At 42.2% G+C, this 22,155-nt stretch overlaps 2 protein-coding genes across 2 annotated transcripts in view; both read right to left on the bottom strand.

Moving 5' to 3' along the window:
- Positions 1–1,029: 1,029 nt before the first annotated feature.
- LOC139294603 (vinculin-like) lies at positions 1,030–6,917 on the bottom strand. Its single transcript, XM_070916526.1, has 9 exons — positions 6,724–6,917; positions 6,382–6,565; positions 4,837–5,322; positions 3,245–3,897; positions 2,035–2,599; positions 1,773–1,952; positions 1,516–1,688; positions 1,323–1,440; positions 1,030–1,230 (listed from the first exon to the last, which is right to left on the bottom strand). The coding sequence occupies exons 1-9, from the start codon at positions 6,915–6,917 to the stop codon at positions 1,030–1,032; spliced, it is 2,754 nt and encodes a 917-aa protein (XP_070772627.1).
- Positions 6,918–10,252: 3,335 nt separating this feature from the next.
- The window catches only part of itga9 (integrin, alpha 9), a 43,965-nt gene continuing 32,062 nt past the window's right edge, over positions 10,253–22,155 (bottom strand). Inside the window, exons 18-28 of the mRNA XM_070915531.1 lie at positions 21,782–21,929; positions 17,874–17,960; positions 17,564–17,643; positions 17,300–17,383; positions 16,695–16,803; positions 16,472–16,579; positions 15,010–15,135; positions 14,715–14,834; positions 14,531–14,626; positions 11,852–11,971; positions 10,253–10,351 (exon numbers count right to left, since the gene is read on the bottom strand). Of these exons, the coding sequence (XP_070771632.1) occupies positions 10,253–10,351; positions 11,852–11,971; positions 14,531–14,626; positions 14,715–14,834; positions 15,010–15,135; positions 16,472–16,579; positions 16,695–16,803; positions 17,300–17,383; positions 17,564–17,643; positions 17,874–17,960; positions 21,782–21,929 (1,177 nt within the window). The remainder of the gene's footprint in view (positions 10,352–11,851; positions 11,972–14,530; positions 14,627–14,714; positions 14,835–15,009; positions 15,136–16,471; positions 16,580–16,694; positions 16,804–17,299; positions 17,384–17,563; positions 17,644–17,873; positions 17,961–21,781; positions 21,930–22,155) is intronic.

Raw genomic sequence — 22,155 nt, 5'->3', positions numbered from 1 at the left:
AGATACAGACAGTTTGTTCATCAGCTCCTTGCCTAAGATGCATAGATTTAAGCTACCTTGCAGAAATGTTGGTGCAACATGAGACAGTTCCCTGCTTGGCTGAGAAGAAATGTTGTGTAATTTTGCAACATTTCAGTTTCTGTTTTGTACATTGTTTTCATTTTAAGTGGCCTAAATGCTTTGAGGATGTAACGTTACTATCGTAGGCTTTTCTAACTTGCTAACCAGTTATTAATGAGAGTATGTGGAGTAGATTAATATTGGCTACTTGATTTGATTTGTCATTGTCACTCAAGACACAACACTACCTTTGACAAGCTTGTAAATTGCGGGTAAACTGTCTGTCGCTTGTTTTCATCAGAATAAGAAATCAAGAAATAAGAAAGTGTACTATACAAAGAGAGAAAATATTATCTTGGTCACATTGCAGATATAAATTATACAAATATGACCGTTATGACTATGTTTCATGTTGAGTTGACTGTAGATGAACTCATATGGGGTCATGTGTGGCTTGAGGTGGCATAGTGCTGGACAGTTTGTATTAGTTCTGTGTCTGTTAAGGTGAGCTGTCCTTGTTTGACTGAAACTAAACTACTTTTTTTGTTTTCAGAATTCACATTGTAAATGCCTATTTTGTATCACGTGTACAGTCCGTTTTTGAGTGTCTTAATGGTGGTTATGGTTGTAATAATACTGTATGACATTTTAACTACATATATGCCCATCACATTTCAGTGATTTTAATATGAATATCTGAAATAAAGAGATAAAACACAAGGTATTTTATTCAAGTTGCACTGTCTCATTTTAGTGTGCATGCATTTAGTAATATGTCGAGTGTGTATTAAATTTCAGCTTCAATACAAAATATTTTGATCCACCTTGTCGAAGTGTCCATAGGCATGACAGTCTGTGAAAGCTCCCTCCAAAGGTCCAGTGGGTTTCACATCCTCATTATTATATCAAATATTTCTATCAAATAGAAAACAATAAAGTGATATAACATACAATGTGTGTTTTGTAGGGTCACTTGAAACTGAGTTGCACATTTACTGGCGGGGCAAGACTGGGCGCAACAGGGTGGGATGAGGTCTTTCTCAAACCCAGCTCGTCAGTCTCTAGATTAGAGGTCTGCTGGGCTCGATGGATCTCCAGCTTCCTCCTCCACTGGAAACACAAGGCTGTAGCCTCTGCGCCATCCGAGTTTGGCTCAGGCTGCTTCAAACCCTGGAGAGAGTAATTGTACAGTTTTAAAGGCTCACGAGAGGAGAAGGAGAAGATCATAACAGATTTGTTATGTTTTTTTATGTTAAATTTACTGTGATGCTGGCTGTCTCTGCAGCGTGGACCCCTCGCAGGACTGTCTGGAGTAGATTTTGTGCATTCTTCACCAGGATCTCATCAGATGATTTGCATCCAGGTGTTACAGCATTGACACTAAACATTATGAAAAACTGTCTCATTACCATTCTTTTTTATTCAACATGTGACTTTTGTCTAAACTCTTCTGACCTGGAGATGATGTTGAGCTGGTTGGTGATGGTGAGAATCTGCTCCACTATGAGGGAGAGTTCAACTGCACACTGTTCATCCAGACAGTGGTTGGCAATAACTCTGATAAACTGAGTTACTGACTGGCAGTTTGAGATCACATCTTTGGCTGCAGTGACAAATGCCTCTTTATTCTGAAAAAAAGGGGAATGATTGTGGATAAGGGTGCCTGTAAATATCAAGATCAAGAGAGTAAAGTGCCCTCTGGTGGTAGTTACCGGTATTGGGCCTTTCTTCTTCAAGTACTGGGTCATGTAACATAGTGTATCAGCCATTTTCCTGGTCACCTGGACAATTCTGTTGTCCTTGGGATCCCAGCTGTCACTTTCTTGCTTTAGAAAAAGGGAGGTGTAAGTCAGCGAAGAAGCCTCTCTGTATGCGCCAGACCCAACACCATCCTACAGAGAGAAACAGGGGCATGATTTATTGTGACATAAAGGAATAATTGAACTGGAAAATCTTGTTAATCGTGATACCTACATCTTTTTCCATATGTCCAGCTCTGTATTTGGCCACAGCTGCCATGTTCACAGTTGGTTCTACAGCATCTACCATTTCTGTGTTGCCTTTCTGCCAGGATGTCATTGTCATGTCAGAGGGAAATTCCACTTCTTTGACTTTAGAAGGGATTGTAGCCGATACTTCTCGGATATACTCAGGTGTTCTGCCCTGTAGACCAGCACTCATGTGCTCTTTAGCCTCTTGGTGAATCCCATCTTGCTTCCTGATCTCCTCCACCACATAGTGAGCTTTGGCTGACCAGCACTGTATCTGCACCTCCAGGCTGAGTGTGTCACAAATGTAGTGAGTCTCCACCATGAGCCTCGCCCTGGTGATTATATCTGAGATCTGGAATGACAGGTGGTCGTTGATAGACCTCAGATTAGAGCGGGCACGTGGGTCGCGGATGTAGTTTAAGCAGTCCTCGACTCTTTTGGTCGCAAGTTTTACATTTTCGAAAAGTCTTTGTGCTACGTTATCAAATTTCTGCTCTGCATCTTCTGTGTCGTTCTCCCGGAAGTGTTCAGCAGCAAAATACGCAATGCTGACAATATTTTTAAGTGCAGTGTCATAATCCTTATTTGCTTTGCTTAAATGGCCAGAAAGGATTCTGATTTTAATCAAAAGACGTCTCTGAAAGAATTCTGCTTTCGCAAGTTGCATCAAACTTGGCGTTATGTCAAGCTCTTCGGCAGCTTTAAGATAAGCTTCAGTCAGTGTTTTTACTTCATCCTGGTATCCTGTTAACTGTTTTGATTTGTAAGCACTTTTACAATTTAGGCTGGTTAGCCTCGCTGCCTCTTGGATCCGAAGCGAGTTCTCAGACAACACTGACAGCTGTTTCTGAGGGCCCAGCTGGCTCATTGCAGTTGATGTTCCCAAAATCTTATCAAGAGAATTGAGCAAAATCTGAATAGACAGGCCCCAGAGGATACAAAGTCCCTCCAGTTGATCTACCTGTCCTTCCAAGGAGGTGGAAAACTCCACCAGATACTTTGTATTGTGCTGGGCTTTGTTCAGTTTGTTGTGTAAAACGCTGAATGTTTCTTGACTGTCACTCTGTGAGGTTAAATCTGACGATGTCAAGAGCTGAACCACGTCTGCACATAAAGTCATCACTTCACTTAGTTGCTGTGGAACAGTGGCTGCCGTTGTTGTTCCTTGCAGCTCAGTGTAAACAGCATGATACCAGGTTCCAGCTACAGGCAGTAAAACCTTTCGGGTGTTGTTTATAAGGTCAGAAAACTGTGTGCTATGTTTGTAGATGCTCTCTGTGCTCATCACTGAGCTCATCGCCGTCTCTTGAGCGGTCTGGACGAGCAGCGGAGTCAGCGACACCAGCTCTGCTCTAAAACTTTCCAATGTCTGACGATCAACCGCATCAACAATGGCCGAGGCTTCCTTTGCAGCTTGAGCGTAACAGTTTGACAGCTCAAGAACACCAGTGCAGGCGTGGTTGAGTGCTGTCACATCTTTCTCTTTAGTCACAGTCACAACTTCATACAAGAGAAGTAAAAGGTCAAATTCAAGAGGCTTGTGGATCAATTTGGGCACATCTGAGACAGCTGGGATCTTTAAATCATCTCTGTCATATTTATGAGACAGTTCTATGGTTTCCTCATCTGAGTGCTCCTCCTCATGTTCGGTTTGGGAATCCCTCTCCATAACCTTCAGAACAGGAGAAGCAGCGCCTCTTCTCATATGATCCAGGTTCACTTCACCGATGTCTTTGACTGGTAAACATGACTGTGAGATTTCAGGCTGACGTGCCCCCTCCCGCAGCGGGCTCAGGAGATGTGGATGCTGTTGGCCGTCCAGTCCCTTTCGGAGCACTTTAAAATGCTGAATAGCCACGGAAACATTATCTGAAAAAGTAGTGTATACCTCCACATTTAGACAGGAACCTAAAAGCATGTCTCTGACTGACTCGCCCACTTTGGTTTGAGATGACTGAACCTGTTTCAGCAGGACCAGGAGGCCGTTCCTGTAGATGGGGTTATCGCTTCTGTCCAAGTGCCTCCTCACTGAGTGAATCACCAACTTCATGTGACAAATAAGATTTGTTGCATTTTCACTAAACAGTTTATAGCTTTGCTCTCTGTACGCTGCGTCACACCCATGTCGGTCATTGACCATCTCATTAATAGAAATACTGGTGAACTCCCTCACATCCATTACGTCACAGAGAGCATCTTGAAGCTGACGAGTCTCTTCCTCCCATTTTTGACACACCTCATGAAGCTTTTGAACAGTTTGCATTGAATTATCCGCCAGCTCCAGTGAAAGAGGTGCGATTCGAGCTCTTAGTCTTGCAAGGCCTACTCGTGAGTTCTCCACATTCTCTAGACTCTTTGCATCAACAGCCACGGCTGAGATAAAATTTGCCACTTGGATTATTCTATCAGTGGAAGATATAAAATCCTCAACTAGTGGCTGTATACAGTTCAGATCCATCTTTGTAGAAGAATCTGTATCCAGGATCTGTCTCATCAAACTTAAAAGTTCCTCAACTGTAGAAGATGCGGTAAGAAATGTGTCCAAGACTTGATAAAGAAGAGCAGTCATCAAAGCTTTGTCAAGCATTTGTATTTGCTGCACCAACAATGAGCAGGTTTTCTCAAGGCTCTGCTCAGAATCATCAAGATCCTCTGAGGACTTTAAAATCCTTTTCATGTCTGACCAGAACTGCAGGATATGACGACAATGACCGACCACTCTCTGCTGAAGCTCTCTACGAGAAGAGTTTGCAACAACCATACAGTGAAACACAAGATCTCTTACCATGCTGTCAAAGCCTCGGACTGAGGAGGTGAAGGAACTAGTAAGTAGTTGCAGCAGACTGTTCCTCCTCCCTGTGTAATACCCACAAGGACCTAGTGATCCACTGTGGCATTCGCTTTTCAGGGTTATAATAATGTCACTCACTGTGCTCCGCACCTTGTCCAGAATGTATCTCTTGGCTTCCTGTGCCTGCTCGCTTGAAGGGTGTTTGATGGTTGTGCACATGGCAGTGTGCAGCATGGAGATGCACCTCCTCAGTGTCTCCAAGGAGTCAAGAAGCTGTTTCGTTTGTCTGGAATCCTGTAAGGAATTTGCTCTCTCCACTGTCAGACTGTTGAGGAGAAGCAGAGCCTGGGAAAACACCTGGAACGATTTAAGCAGAGACTTGATGTCTGAGGAGGAGCCGAGCTCAGAGAGGCACTCCAAAGCTTGATCAGCAGCAGCGACAACTCTCCTTACAGTAGCATCGTCATCCACCAACAGAACCTAAGAGCAGAGAGACAGATGAGGTTACTTGTTACTGCTGCTGAGCAGTTTCTTATGCTTTTTTAGCCATGCAAGCGTCATGTAACTGTGGATGTCAAGGTAGGCCTGTCTGTCCACCACTTTTGTCCTGACTGAAATATTTCAACTATTGGATAGACTGCCATGACATGGGGTACAAACTTCATGGTCCCCAGAGCCTACTGACTTTGGATATCAAATATTGATGAACTGAAAAAGTTCTGCTTTGTGGTGTGCAGGTACTGGATGAAGGGACTTGTATAAGCATGAGTTCTTAATATTATGAAAATAGCAATTATGGGTTGAGTCATTTTGCAATCTCCCTTCGTAAACCTTGGACAATGATGGGAAACAAAGCTTTTATGTGTCTGCCTGTTCAGACTGTAAGACCTATTGTTTGTGGGAAATGTTGAAATTTAAATTGCACAAATCGCTGTATTCAAACTTGATACTCTAGTGTGCTGAAACAGTTTTGGCAGATCTAGAGAGCATTTCCCAGAACCAAAGAGCAGAAACAAAACACCATGTGAGCTTCATATAAAGTTAGTTATAAAGTTATAAAAGAGTATGTCAGTAACAAAGTAGACGTCTGTGTCCTTTTTTCTGATGTAAACCCCTACTGAGAGAGAGAGTCTGTACATTGGCATCACATTACAAATAAGATATCAGTCAGTAGCGAACATTGGAAAAAGTTCACCGTCCTCACAAATGAACAAAGGGTAATTTCAACTGTTATTTAAGACAACACTAGAAATTCAGGCCAAGAATCTTGGATGAATAGCTGGAATATTTCAGGTGTAAATTTTAAAACAGCCAGCAATTTGGCCTCTTGTGTTAAGTAGTATTCCCATTTAAGGAAACCTCTGGGAAAGTAAAAAGCAGAAGCAGCTGTGGAAGATGAATCTAACCTGTCAGTGCTTTTAACCCGTCTGCAGCCATTCCTTTCTCCCTATCTGTTTATTTTTTTTTAAATTTAATGGTATATTTAGTAACATACTTGCAGCCACCTTTTAAACCGGGAGAAGAAAAATCATACTTTACTTTGACTACTACCAGGAAGACATTTTGTGTAGCGGTGATGAGTTCCTCTCTGTGCTCAGTCAAACTGGGCTGGATGCTGAGCTTCTGGGCTGCCAGCAGTACATGTTGTCCAGACACAGAAACTGACTCCAACAGGGACGACACCTCCATGTGCAAAACTTCATCCTCTGTCTCACATATTTGCCTGGAAGTAAAGAAAGAGCCTGGTTTATCTAATAATATACCACACATGTCAGTCTATATAAATGAAATAAAGAGGTCACATGTTGTAAATGTGACTTTTATAGACCTGTAGTCTTGTAAGTTAAATTGCTATTCTTTACCTCAGCAAACTGTACATACCTGGAGGCCACTGCTGCCATGTTCTCAGTAGCTTTAGCCACAGCCTGAGCTGCCCCCTCCAGCTGGCTGAACTGCTCAGGGTCCTCTGCACTGTCACACAGCAGCACCAAGTGGCATAGATGACTTGCGATTGGTGCAACCACCTGCTCCACCACCGCAGTCCTGATCAACCCGTGATCCAATGAAGAAGACATAGTTAGCAGAGTGATTCTCTCCGGTAAAAAGAAAGTGAGCAGTTGCTGCTGTATTCAGTGTGGCAGCTGTATTAATAATTCATTGTGCTCTACAGAGGAGCTTGTGCTTGATTTCAGTGTTTCATAGCAACTGGGGTCACCTGACCAAACACACATAACCTCATCAGGTTTAAAGAGTGATTAGCTGCCTTTCTTTGTGTATGCTAACCTGCAGTGGCACTGCCCCAGCAAGCAGAGTATGTACTATACATGTACTATATGCTGCAATTAATGATTATTATCATTATCAATTACAAATCTATCACTTATTGATTTGACTACTTGACTGGGTTTAGCAAAAGTAACAATTCCAGATGCCAGTAAAGAGTTTTTATCCTGAAATCTTCCCACAACACTACTTTTCATTGAACAGTCATTACTATTTTTGTGACTAACATAATTGAAGCGTATTTGATTAAAATTTGATTTCAAAGTCGTAAAAGGAAACATACTGAATTACCTGAAAGCGTTCATATATTGTCTTTACTGTAAAAAGCACTGTAGATCAGTGTCCCACTAAACCTTATAACCCTTAGTGGGTTCAAGAGTCTTTAACATTTAGATAGTAATCAGATCCCTTCAAAAAGTTACATGAGAGTGATATGAAAGGTTGCACCATTTCACAAAAACATGATTGGTGTGTGTTATTTGTTATAGTAGTGCTTTAGCACATTTGCCAAAAAGTGGCCCACTTTTGCTGAATCCACCCTCAGTAAAATTTAATAGCACAAAACCCACTAATATTTAATTTACAATGATGTAACAGTGAAAAGCAGCAACTCCTCATATTTGAGAAGCTGGAAGTAGAGAATGTTTGGCATTTGCTTGATAAAGGATATTCCAGTTGATAAATTGGTAATCAAAATGCTGTTTTTGCACAAGAAAACTTGACAAATATTAGTTTTTCAAGAACTTTGAATGTGTGGTGGTTTAAGTGGTATTCTTGAGTTTTAGAGCAAAGCAGCCAGCAGAGAGCACCACACACCATCAGAAAAAGAAGTGAACCAACCAGCAACCACACTGGACTCATGTTGACAAAAAACAGCATATAGAACCATGAAATTTCACTCTAAAATTTATCAACAGATAAATATACAGCTCGAACATGACTTTTAAACATCAAACATACAGCACACTATAATGGAAATGATATTCACTGACAGTAGTATACTCAGAACAAAACCCCAAATAACGGCGTGATTAACGGTGACAACAAACATACAAACAAAATATAACCATCACAGTTAAAATCTACCAAAAAAATGTCAAGTGTCGGTTTCTCTGCACACAGGTATTTAACAGACGCAGAGGGAAGACGTGAATGTGTACAGTATATGCCGTCATGCCAGTGGAATTAAATGGTAAAATAAAGTGTATCGGATCAATAAAAGATTCATACAACACAAAAGAGAGCCAAGCAATCATAGCGAGCCATAAAGTGTCTTAGCACTGAATCTTAGAGAAAAGTGAGAAACATATCAAAATATCGTTTTTGTTCTTTGGCATTGCACGTTTAAATCTGGCTACGGTCATCTGCAAAATCACCCAAAATTCATGAGACTGCACAGTTTCCTAAGAAGGTGTGTCATTGATAAATTCTTCAAAACTGACATCAACATGTATTTTTTGGAGCATCATTTAAAAAAAAAAGTCATGTTATTTACAATAAAGCTCTTCAAATGTAAAAAATAGTTAATATTCTTACTTCTTTGGGGACATTTAATATAAAATGTAATCCTCTGTGTTCTGCAAACTTTCATGCACAATCAAGCTGTAAAAAGACTCTCGAGAACATGTGGGGTAACCGCGGAGCTGTGAACTTTAGTAGTGGCAGATTTTCAGGGCGCTGACATTCCTCCATGTTGACTTAAAATAAGCTTTTCCCAGGAGCCCCAAAGAGCTCGTTTATGTGTAGTGATTGAGTGCAGCACATTCCCACCTATTTTTAGGGCATTACTCATGCCATGGGCCCCTGTAAATGACTGTAGGTGGACTCCCATCGCAGACTTTCATCTGGCCGTGGAGAGTAATGCGTCTCATGTTTCACGCTAAAACCCAATGCCTAATAACATAATAGTAAAATTAAATATGCTTTGGCGAAGTCTGGAAAGGGTTTGGAAATAAATCATGATCAGGTTCGTATGCCATGACGTATAGTGAATCATTGCCGATGGTATTTCAGTGAGAATCAACTAAGATGTCTTCACTTGAACATGGAAACCTTTGGGGGGTCCATCTAAAAAGTCAGCTGCATACCTGAGCAAAAGTTCCTTGCAAAAGCAGCTTCAAATAATTCGCTCTACTGCACATTGCACTTTTTGTTCATTCAAAGCATTTCAGAGAGCAAAGATTAAAATTGAAATCTGACTAAGTCATTTATGTTACATCCACTTTTATCACTTACAAACTTGGTTTAAGGCCAGACCAAAACAACATGAATGGAATGCTTATGGAGAGTCACAAAGCTTGACATGTGAATGGCGGCTTTTATAGTCCTAATGACCTCAGAGAGCGCTTTTACTGGGCCTTCAGCGCTTCTGAGACAACTCTGATGACATGAGGACACAGTGTTTTAATCATTCTGAATTAGCTCCGGCTGATTATCTGTGGCAAGGAAGGGGCAGGCAGATGTGTAAAACAGATATTCATAAGCCGGAAATAGTAAAGAAAAGATACAATCTTTCACTCCCAGGAAGAACTGCATATACAAACGACTCCAATCATATACTATACATGACATATCTTTGGCATAAAAAGTAAAGCTATGGAGCCAAGGCATTCATTCTTATCAAACATCAGTGCTTTTAGGAAAACATACTGTAGATACAGTATGTTTATAATGGCCTTCAAAACCCCAACTCTTCTCGAAGCCCAGTTTTACACAATATGGCTTAAAGTGTATGTATAAAAATAAATTTGCTATGTAACACAGCCCTGAGGGTTTTGTTGTCCACCAGTATTCATGCCGCCTCCACATCCCTGTACGGATGTGGGTCTCCATCAACAGCTCCACTCCGCTGGCTGGGAGTTACCTCCGTTGAGATTAGCTGAATTCCACAGCAAGTGTCCTCTGGCAAGCCGCAATGTCACCTCAGAAGCCTGTTTCCTGGACCCCCACCCACAAAAAAATATCAAGTCTCCAAAAAATATGGAGAATATTCTTCTCTTCCACATATGGAAGACTGAAGGGCCTGGTGCCACTGGGGCGGCTGGGCTGCGAGACCATGTGCTATTGGATCCTTCCTGACCCAATCCCTAATCTCATTGGCTCCTCTGGGACCCCCCCAGTGCAAGTCTCAGTGGTTCTTTTCCATCCAGTCCCAGCTTTCATCACTGTCCTTTCTGTTCTTTTCGGCCTCAATGATCTCTCTGTAGCGCCGACGGAAGAATCCCATCTGTCAAAGAGCAAGAGGAACAAAAATGAGAGTGGTGAGTAAGGTGCATCTGTGGTCAGATCTGACTGCAGGAGTCCAAAACCTGTGATTTCTCATGTTTGAGCTCATTAACTACAAGTCACATATCCTTACATTACTGCTGAACATTTTCCAAAGCATATTATAACTTTTTAGTGTAGATTTTCTTCTGTTGACGTGATCATTTTATTCAAACAAAACTCCCTTGAGATAGGTAATGCATAGCTGTGACTGGCTGATATTATCATTCCACATTAGCTCATCACAGATCATATCAGTATTGGCAAATATGTCACCCTTTCAAGGAATAGTTTGAAATTGAAATACGCTAGTAGTCGCTAATGTGTAATTTTTACAACATTAAACAACAAAACAAAGTACAAAGTATTAATTAGTGAGCTTTCAAGGTGCTTTCAGGTGGATTTTGTTACCTTTGGACAGAGCCAGGCTAGCTGTTCCCCTGACCTTGAGTCTTTGTGCTAAGCTAAGCTAAGCGTCTGCTGGCTGTAGCTTCATATTTACTGTGCAAAATGAGAGCGGTATTGATTTTGTCACTCTTGGAAAGAAAATGAATAGGCGTATTCCCCAAAATGTCGGTGTTGGTATCTGCAATTTGAAATTTCTCCAACAATGGATGTCTGGGACGTAGGAAATCCATTAAAAAAATCATAGCATTGTATACTTATAAAAATGGCCATCAGTAATGTAATGCATACACAGTTTGAGGTTAATAGGCTAAACCACATAAAACCAGTATGGACGTTTGCAAATCAAGCATTTCCCCTGAAGAAATGTGTTGTTTCTTTCAGAATCTAATATTGTATTCTAATTTACATTTAACTGACCTATAACATGCATTCAGCGAGTGTAATATAAAGGAGATATGACTCTTGGTGGATTCTTGGTGTGTATTTAAACAAAGCCATGATGCCTCGCTCACTACGACTCCATTCACTTATCTGTGTTTGACTACTAAGGTTTATTGATACAGACCTGTACTCTCCTCAGGCATTTCCTGAAAAGAGCAATACAGGACATGTGCTGCTCTTGTAAGTGGGGTTTATTTTGGCAAGGACCTGGGGATCGGTGGTGGGGGGGGGGGTATCCCAGGACCAACATTCCAAGGTTTAGTTGTGGTATTCCCAGCGGAAAATGAAGCAGTGAAAAAGAAAAGGATTTTTGTGCTAACAGGGTCTCTGGACATCAGTCTAATTGCCATTTCCCTTTTAGATTCCTCTTTCATGTGAGCGGGATGGTGTGAATTATTGTCCAGTCTGTGATTTGTCCTTTTCATGGCTGTTAAAGGCCCAAAGCAAGCTGTCACCCCCGCCTCTTCCCCTACCTCCAGCTGTTGGATGCAGAACTGTGACACACCAGTTTGTGACAACTGCCTCTTATTTACTTGCAGCCTCCGCAAAATATGTGACTAATGCTGTAAGATGAGAAACCACAATCTGTGTACTTGTGCTGTTGTGTTTTTACCTTCCAGAGCAGCACAGCTAAGAGCAAGAAGATGAGGATTCCCACCAGCAGACTGATGGCAATGATCCAGCCGACTACGTAACCCCTTGGCTCCTGACTGTGGAGAGCCTCGAACACCAGCTGAAACACAACACTTAAGTCAGTCAGTGAGTCACACTCAAATACAGCACACACGCGCAGAGACACACAAAAGTACACATTAAGTCATGTGCTGCTAATGATGCAATGTGGTGCAACAATAACAACCAGGACACATCTTGTTTCAGTCTGCTTTAGCTGAGGAGCAACATGTTGACCTCAAACACCACCATACAGCATGAAACTGGACACTGATGGAATTCATTTTATACAAAACACATTCAATCAATTCAATCATACAAACCAGAAACACAAATGTAGATTCGAGATAGATACATCCATTGAAACACAATTGTATATTGAAGCTGCTAGCATGGCCGTAGAGTCCTGTTATTCATCATTGCCTCCAACTGTCGAACATAATGTTTACTTTCATGTTTTTTTATCACAGGTGTGAATAACACCATAGAAGAAGTCAGTAAGCTTGACCATCACTGTTTTACAAGCCACCGCTCTTTATATTTCTACGTGTTTCATGTCAACAAGTATTCATCTTATGAGGTCAGAGCAATTCAAAATAATATATCATCCACTCCCTTTTTCAATTTGGAGTCTCACGCCTTTAAACTGATTCCTTGAAGCCCAGAATGAGCGTTATCTCGTCCATTCTGGGAGGCTTGGCAACTCGTAAAAATAGCCTGGTTCCACAATAAATATGAGCTGTTTAGGCTGTTTCCCATGACATGAGTGAACACTGACCTGCTGGATAATCTGTCACTGACAGCAAACCCAATGCACACTGTAACGCTTAACTACAATGGAGGGAAGTAGTATCAAGTGACAAATGCTGTATTTATTGTTATTAAGTAAACACAATTATTCTAAATCACCTTCTAGCAGCAGTGCTTTCATTTTTATTTGATTTACTAACAATTACTACAATAGTTATTTGTGTGCAGTTCTACTTTGTTAGCTATTTGACACTTCTGTACAATTACTATGACTGCTTGAATTAATTTGCACTGAATTAACAGCGGTTTGACTTGAAATATTGCATTACTCTGCACCGCAGCTAAGCCTGCTTTACAGTCAGCAGTCAGGCCTTAAATGGAAAACAACAAATTCACAAGGATCATGAAATAGTTGGGTTTATTTACTAATGACCTTAAACAAAGGCAAATAATGTGTAAACTCCCAAATGTCATATAAGCCTGTGTAATTAGTTAGTGCAAACAATGGTGGGACAATTTCAGAAATAACTGAGGAACTTCACTGCCTCAGTGTGCATGGTTGCATGGGCTTTGAACACAAATGTGGCATGAGACGCCAACTGTGAGCCAAGACAAAACCAAGTGGACAAGTGAAGATTAATCTCTCTGTTGAATAGTTTCCCACATTAACACCTCCCCCTTACGCCGAGCTCTGGAATCTAACTGTTGTTATGCATGCCAAGGCGCTGGCGTGTACAGAAAAGATGAAAGCTCTACTGGTCGTTGCTCTCTGACTCTGACTTTCCCAATTTAACTTGTGCAATCAGTTAATTCTGGGAATGTGGGATAGAATGTGAAGTTCATTCAACTCAGGTCTATGATGCTAAGTTTGTAACTTGCGTACTTACAACAGACTCCTATGGATATAGGTCAGGTTTGTTTACATGTCACGGGGGATAAAAAGTGAGATGTGAGCGATACAACCCGGGGACCACAAATTATATTTTGCAGTGTGTACTCTAGCCAGCAGGGGTCCTGAGGGAAAGGGTAACTGTGTTTACTAATACCTAGGGGGGTAATATTCGCTGGAATGAGCACACTCACTCAGTGCTGAGAGGCAAAAAGGTATGGACAAATTCATGGCAGGTCTGAATTTTCCGAGCACGTCTGAAGCTCAGGGTCAGCAGGGCTGCAGCCCGGTCAGCACCCTAATCACTTGAGAGATCCCACCGCGAGCATGCTGGGTGCTCAATATAATCATCACATATGATCTGGTGGGCCATTCAATCACTCAGCAAACAACAGCGGGGGGAGGGTCTGTCCTTGAGCGCAGCTGAGGACCCCGAAAAAGGGGGCCAATAGAAGTGCCACCATACAGTATACCCACAGTCCCCAGCTGTTCCCTGGGCTCAACATCCGTTATAAATGATCCACAGTGGAGCATATAAGCAGCTCCAAGATTGTCTAACCGCAGCACAATGAACTGTGCATCTAAAGATAAAAATGTATGTGCTTAGTGAGAGTGAACCAAAGTAAAGTCACAGGCGGTAAAACCAAAACAATAACATGATAAAATGCTAAAAAGAGCTTTGGGGAACTGCAGAGTGTGGTGATAATTCTGTGGGTTTGTCATTATAAGCAGTTATTTTAACATTACACATAGTTGTATAGCCAATGGTTAATATAAAGATATTGCTTTAAGCTTTAAGTAGTTTTTTAACAATAAAAAACAGCCTCTGATACACTGTAGCTACCACCCATCACCTGATTGTGATGTTCAATGCAGTTATTTTGTGTGCTATAATTGACCTTTTTGCATTCTGTCAAAGGCTGTGAAAGTATTGCAATGAATGTAGGTAGATGATGGATTATCAGTTCATGATGTACTCACAGAAATGTCCTCTGGCAGGCCCTTTGGCACCTCCACTGCCCTGTCATTTACTTGCACGCTGCCCCTTGTCACAAACTGGATCACAGAGGAACTATCCTGTGGGACAGGAGACAGGGATTGCTGTTACTATTAGAATTTCAATAACCTGCAACTATATTCATCAAGCTTGTGACATGTTTCTTACCCTCTTAAGAATTTCAGTGTTGAGTAAAAGTTTTATATCTATGCTCAACGCTTCTTCTTTTAATTGTGGACCGAGACTGCAGGAGATTGTCATACACGCTCTTCCAGGCCGGTCACAGTCCTTTTAAAAAAGACAGAAGAGGAAAAGAGCAGGAGAAAGTGTGTGGGAGAGAGAAGGATTTGTGATAAACAGATGCTGCATTGGCTAAAAAAAACAAAAACAAGAATGCTCACAGGGGGGTGACCGCCAGTGACCTCTGAAATGTCAAAGTGCAACGTGAGGGCTGCATATTTACCAAGACTTTGCGTCCTGATTTGGTGAAGAAGGCAAATATGGAGTGGAAGATGCTCTCTCTGTCCTGGGGGATGGTGCACGGTGTCGGGTTCCTGTGAGGGGTGCAGTTCCCTCGGCCGTCGGCCACCTGAAATAGGACGGTGGTAGAGAAAAACGGAGCTGTGTTGACTAAGATTTTAGGTAAAATCATATCAAATGAATATACATGAAGTCATAAGTATAACAGAGTTGAGTTAAAACAGGATATGTGGGTTAGCAGGAGTTTTGTCATGTTCATGTCGCAAAGAAACGTTTGGATTTGGGTTTGACAACAAAAACACAGACGCAAGCACTTTTGTCGCCCAATTCCACTATTGTTATGTGTCTCCAGGGCTCACAGGAAGTTCTCCCAAACAAGAAGCTGGTACCCCTCCCTGACAGATTTCCCATATGGAGTGATTTAGAGGTGTCCAGTTTACTGCCCACCCCCCAGGGAACACATCCCCTTTCCTCTCTCCGCAGTCCAATCTGAAGCTCGAGAGGCGGAAATCTCCTCTGGCCTTCCTCATTGTCTGCTCTGTTGCCACCCAGCATGCCCAAGCTTTTATTGTCCGCGCTCTCTCGTGTCCTGTGTTTCTGCTGCCATCGCTGGTGTGAAGATTCATCGGCTGCACTAACTTTAATCTGGCGAGATCCCTCACGACAGCAGAGTTTTCACAGTAGATAATGAAGATTGAGGGTTTTTATGCAGAATAAACTAGAACATATGGAGCAGCAGTCAGGAACCTGTATGTCATGTCTGAACAAATGCAGGTCTGTATAAAATGTAAGAATATCTGGCTATAAAATATAAGTGTGCAACTGTCCGGTTTGCCACAGGCTAGACGCAGTGTTAACAGCGTTTATGATGTGTGCATCCAGGCTGGGATGGTAAGGGGCAGTAGCCAGCTCTGCAGGTGTCCCATTCCCGTTTCGTGCAAGCTGTCTGATCCCCTGAAAGTGATTCCAGATGGGCTCAAGGAGGGTGGGATACAGTCAACCCCGTCTGCCCATTCACAGTTAATACAATTAACAGCTTGAGCTCCCCCACAATCTACCTATATGAAAGGAGCAATGCAAGGGTTAAGACAACATTTAAACCCAGTGGGAGTATTGTGTTACCTTATCTAAAGGCAAAATGTTGTGAAACAAAATGGTTGGGTAGCTTCAGTAGCAACGTCAACACTTTCGCTTGGATTTTCACTGGCCCGCTGGTGCCTCACACAAAGCAAATTGCCCATGCCATGACAGAAAGCCAACGGTTTAGCAGCTTTCTGTACATAAAAGTGTCCTCTGAGGTGGATACAGGGCCATGAAGAGAAGCAAAACCGACAGGCGCAGCCTGAAGAAATGAGCTAAAAACGTGGCGGCCTGCAGGTGAATAAACTACTAAATAATGATTTGGGCAGGATAAATAATGTAGATAGACTGCTGCTGGCATCCACCTGTGTTTCAATGATGTGGAACATGTCAGCTCCACTGCCAGCCAGCCGGTTAGGTATCCTGATGTCCACAGTGGAGCCAGGCAGCCTGCTGGGCCCCTTGTTTATGGCCTGGAACCACATCACACAGAGGCGGGGAAAGATGGACACAAAGGAGAAGAGAAGTGAATATATAGAGAAACATGTCAAAATACTGAAAGTCCTGTATGCTCTGTGCTGGCGGTACCTGGAAAGTGAGATTGAGTAGCTGAAAGTTGCACTCCATGTCTTCCAACTGGACGAAGCGCGAGGCATCGATGGAGTTTCCATACACAAAGGAGCTTGGCGTCACCACACTGCAGACAACAGTCACAATGTTCAGGAGAGACATACAGAGATTATGAATTAACATTAAAAAAAACCCAATGTATTTAAATGCCCACAGAAATAATATTAAAGAGCGCTTCATAACAATGTCTGGCATCAGTCACATTATTAGCTAGACAGCAGAGTTTTCTTTAGCAGTTGAGATATGAGGCAGCCGTGTCCAGCTTTGCTCTGACGCCTCCCTTCACATTAAAGACAGCACACATAGCAGCTTTATCAGATGTCAGAGTTCTGGCGGATTTGGGCTGCTTTACATCTCCTTCCCTTTTCTGTGAAGCAGAGCTATGATAAAGTCTTCAGAGATAAGGCTTTTCAAGTTGACATGCCCCATACTGACAAATGCACTCCCTCTTCTCCAGAGAGCCAACAGATGGGAAACCAGTTCATGTCTCCATGAGAGGCAGCTTTAAGTTTTCAGTATACTTACTATACCGTTATGGGTGTTCAAGTTTGTCCTGTTCTTACCCAGTAATAGTTGTGTCCGTCTCATGAACCAGAGGGATGGACAGATCCAAACTGTTGTCAGAGAGTTTGTGCTCAGGATTGGCGCTACAAAAAAACAATAAAGTTATTCAGTCATTTTCAATTAAATCCATTCAGGATTAAATCATACAAACACCCATGAAAATTACTCTGCGGTGCACAAAATTGGGGAGATTTACGGTGATAAATAAAAAAAGAACTATTGTCAGGTATGCACTAAAATGTGAGACTCTTAATACCTTTTACCTTTTTGCTTGAACTAAGAACTGCAGAGTGTCATTTATCCCAGAGAGCTGACTCGTGTCAAAGATCACTGCAAAATGATACTGGAGAGAAAAGGACAGAATAAACCAGGATGTCATTGACTGTATTCTCAACCATGAAACTGTTTTCCATGTGATACCGTGTGTATACCATATGACGCTGCATTTTTCCCGTGCAATATTGCAGTCAACAGGAGGCATCTGCTCAGCAATACATTGTGCTTTACCTCTAAACACCTCTAAAAGAGGTACGTATACTGGATGCAGCTTTGACATTAGCTGGTTTGAGTTACCTTAGTCTGTGCTCTCATGAAGGGAAATCCCACACTGCATTTGAGGAAGTCCAAATCAACAAGTCCACAGGAAATACCCTTCTCTTCCTGCAAAAAGACAGATAGACAGAGGGTAAGAGGAGGAGATAGAGACAGACAGACTGGAGACAGAGTGGGTGACACTCACGGAGACACAAGACACAAAGAGGAAAAGATGCAGACTGACAGGGAAAAACCACTTTTGATAAGTTACCAGGCAAAAAGCATCAGCAATGGCTTCAGACTGGCAAAATAAATGTAAATATCATAGATAATGTGATTTATTACAGATGCATGATAAAAAGCAGCAACAGTATAACTATACATTTACAGTAAGATCAAAGTTTATTGCTGGAAACAGACTTCTTTATGTAAAAGAATAGGTTCCCATATCTTATTGAAGCTCTAAATTAGGTTAAACGAAGAATGTACAAAGCGGTGATGGCACACACACATCCTAGCGGGTGGGTAATTGGACAACCTCCAGGCTGTGTGTTTGGAAGCTTGTCTAAACAATATGGAGCTTCGCCGGCTGCGCTGTGTAAACACTCGGGCCTTGACCCTACGAGGAGTAAGAATTCTTTTAGCGAGAGTTCACTGGGAGGCTGACGGCTGAGCTCGTGTGCTGGGAGCATGAAAGAGGGCAGAGATACTTTATGATACTTCAAGGATAAATAAAAAAGAGAGAAAGACTAGCGCTCCTGGAACATATGGGGAGGTGGGCTTAAGGTAAGTCATACAAAATGTCTGTGTGAGCCTGTGTTTACAACATGTTTCCAAAAGTGATAAAGAAAAGAGGCGTGAAGGTTGTCTCTGCTGAATTATTTAAAGGTAGACATCCATCCACTGTATCATCTGCACTCCCATTCCCCTTATTCAGCAGATTCCCAGTGTAAGTCCAGGGTGTGGCCATGCCCTCCATCTTCATTAAGTCAGCTTAAATAAGCAGTGCTGCCCTTTGCACGGAGACTATGGCGAGCCTGGGGGGGTGGGAGGCAGCGCGACTGGCAATGATGGAATTTCCTCTATTTCCTGTATTCCTCCGTGCTGCTGTGCAAACACCGCCTGTCCCGTGGGACTGGGCAGGAGTGGGGAAGTCAGGCTGTTTACCCATCATCCACCTGGCAGCCCTTGAGAGAGAGCAGAGCACTCAGACATATGGCGGGTTGTGCCTCCATGGGGAGAAGAGCGACAAAAGTCAGTTTGTTCAGCACTTCTTCACTTTTTTTGTCTTTCACTGTCAGGAACAAATACACGCAGGGATTCTCACAAATAACAGGCCCGTTAAATATCACCAGGACTGTTTACGCTGCTTTAGTGTCAGCTGAAGCCTCTGCTGGAGTCGTTCGTCAGTGTGGATGACAACACACAGGAGGCCCATATACCGCATGTTCTGCATGTCTCAATGCACTCCAGTATTTGTACATTTGGCTTTACTTTGGTCTACCTTTTCCAAGCCAGTGTCATTGCCTACTTTATTCCTTCTACACAGGCATGAAGGCTTTCAGAGCATGTGCAAAGATGCACTTCACAGCCAAGAAAATCAGTGATTTGTATATTCTTAGGTTTGAAGGTCCACTGAAATTCACAACTTTACACATTTCTCAGTTTCATTCCCAATTTCTGGACTTTTTACCACGATGCTCATTTGGTCCAACTGTTAAATCACCAGAAATAAGGAGAGGAAGAATTCAGATCCTTTACTGAAGTAAAAGTAGTAATACCACAACATAATAATACTCCATTACAAATAAAAGTCCTGCATTCAAAACTAAAAGTAAATAAGTATTATCAGCAAAATGGACTAAACTCACTGTGCATGGCCCCCTTCAGGGGGGTAAATTGTATATTTATATACCAGCTGCAGAATGCAAACATATTATTATCCATTCTGAGTAAATCTTAATTGTAAACAGAATGAGTTAAGTTTTTGATTTACATGTGTGAACAGTTTTGTTTGCTGTAATTAACAGTGGAACACAGTGCATTACATTAAACATGAATTTGATTATCGAATGTGTAATTTTTCATACATTTCTTGACATACTGTATATCATTACTAGACAAACATCACTCATCCCAGCGTGAGTGCATTAACGTTTTGATATTGTAACTGGTATAATATTGCTGTGTGGTTTAATCTAACACATAATAATTGAGAGGTTGTGGATGTTTTGTGTGTAAAATCTTAATCTGCATGACTATAGCTGTTAGATAAATATAGTGGTGTAGAAGTATAAACCAGCGGCAGGAATACAGTGGCACAAAACATCTGCCACAGCTCTGGCCTTTTAGAAAAAAAACGACAACTCAAATAGAGATAAAAAAAACACAGAAGCCGGTGCAGCAGCAGACTCTGGGCTCCATGGGAGTGAAGGCAGTACTCCTGAAACCAATTCACCTCCACAGCTTTCTGACAGCTTGTGTTGCAAGAACAACAGACAGATAACACACCCCGCTCTGAAATATGAGGGGAGTGCAAGTTCGTGCTGCGCTCACTGGAGAGAAAGCCTCAGGGGAGGATTGGGAGCTGACCTTAACTTTGCAAAAAGGGGTCACATCATCACCTCGGATTTCTCCGGTAGTAATTAGAAATATCACAAAGAGCATACGGCAGTAAATCTGCTCGATGGCCTCTTTGTCATCTCTTCATACTCTTGACTTCCTGCTCCCTTTGTGCAGCAGGCCACCACCCTGACTTATCAGGTTCCTGAACAAAATGAGGCTCTGCGGCTGCTGGTAACCTGACACTTAATTAGTTCATTAGATTAGCTATGAAACTCAAACTGAAACACTGTTTTTCTAATATTTGCCTACAGCATGTGTTCTATTTCAATTCGATTTTCAGCTTTGTTGGGGGGTTTTAAATCATGTCAGAGGCTGTGTGCTTTACAGAGATGGTCTTATCCATCAGAGGGGTGCAAAAAACCCAGCTGGAGGACAAACATGAGATCCATTATGAGGGGAAAAGCCTTCATGATGGATGCTGTCCCCTCTAGCAACTGAAAAAAGCTGCTGAACCAGAGCGCACTCGTGCCAGAGCGCTCCATCTGACGTGGCGTCCCCCTCAGCTGTGAGCAGACCTGCTGGACCTCTTTGCAACAAGTGAGCGAACAGACGTGAGCGCAGGCAGAGGCGGCGGCTGTGAAAGCCATCCACATGAAAATCTCTCAGGTTTAATGTGGGATGGACAGTGGGAAGATATGTCTTTAACAGTGACAGAATGCTGAAATTGTTTTCTGTTGGAGGTCAAAGAGTGCGAGGCCCGATCAATATCTCCATGAAAGTCAGTCATAATCCTCACTTTACATACCTGTATCTACCCAATTGAATATGGTCCTATGAGAGTTTTTGGACGAGTAATGCTATTCGAACGGCTCATAAGTCAAGCTTGTAGGAATATGAAGTATGTGTGTTCTGATTTGTTCTCGTGCGCACAGCTCGTATGTTCTTGACATGGTGTGTCTGTTTTTTAATGAGTCAGAGAAGCGTATGACAGGTCAGCCGGAGGAGCTGACCTATGAGATGAGACAGCTGCTGCTGCTGCAGGGGCTGTCCTGCTCTTCATCCTTTCATCTGCAGAGCTGCCTACACGGCTCAGGCACAGCTTTAAGTACATCTGTCCCCTTTTGTCTGCTTCACTGTTTAGACTGCACTCCTGACGTTTAATCTGTCTTTTAAAATAAACTGTCTTATAGAAAGTGTACACCTCAGTGGAGAAATAATGATACTCAGCTGATGACGTGTAACATTTGGCTCTCTCTCTCTCATTTCAGTGATTCATTGTGCTTTACACACATCTTTTCAACAACCAAATACATTTCAGGAACAAACACGTGCATGCGAGTAAATAAACAGCAGATGCTTCATGGGCGACAAGAGTAACAGACCTTCTGCCAAAAGTTGATGTAGAAAACTTCTCTGGAGAAGTTGAAGTAGATGTTGGTGTCGTAGGCGTCGTCCCCAGCGTTAGAGATGGTGAGGTTCAAAGAGATGTTCTTCACTCCTCCGAGCGCCAAATGGGATATGCTGTGCAACCTGGTGGGAACATAAAGTAAACAATGCATTTCTGAGAATAAATAAACTGTGGGGTGTCCCAGGGGAAGCAGTAAGCAAAGATTTATATCAACAAGAAGTTTGTTTTACTTTAAAATGTAAGTAAAGAGTAAAGAGTAGTGTCCTTAAAATAGAGTATTTGCTTGTTTTTGGACTAAAGGATACAGACATGTACTGTCACTAAATGTACAGACAGCAGAAGATACAC

Source organism: Enoplosus armatus, chromosome 12 (assembly GCF_043641665.1).
Source record: "Enoplosus armatus isolate fEnoArm2 chromosome 12, fEnoArm2.hap1, whole genome shotgun sequence".
NCBI lineage: Eukaryota > Metazoa > Chordata > Actinopteri > Centrarchiformes > Enoplosidae > Enoplosus > Enoplosus armatus.
Note: the sequence above shows the minus strand (reverse complement) of the source record. Positions and strands in the feature narration are given on the sequence as shown.

Coding starts and splice junctions, on each gene's coding strand:
- LOC139294603 (XM_070916526.1), bottom strand. CDS start 6,917: ATGTCTTCTTCATTGGATCACGGGTTGATCAGGACTGCGGTGGTGGAG. Junction 5,323..6,381: donor TCTTCCTGGTAGTAGTCAAA/GTAAAGTATGAT, acceptor CTCTGCTCTTAG/GTTCTGTTGGTGGATGACGA. Junction 1,231..1,322: donor CAGAGACAGCCAGCATCACA/GTAAATTTAACA, acceptor TACTCTCTCCAG/GGTTTGAAGCAGCCTGAGCC.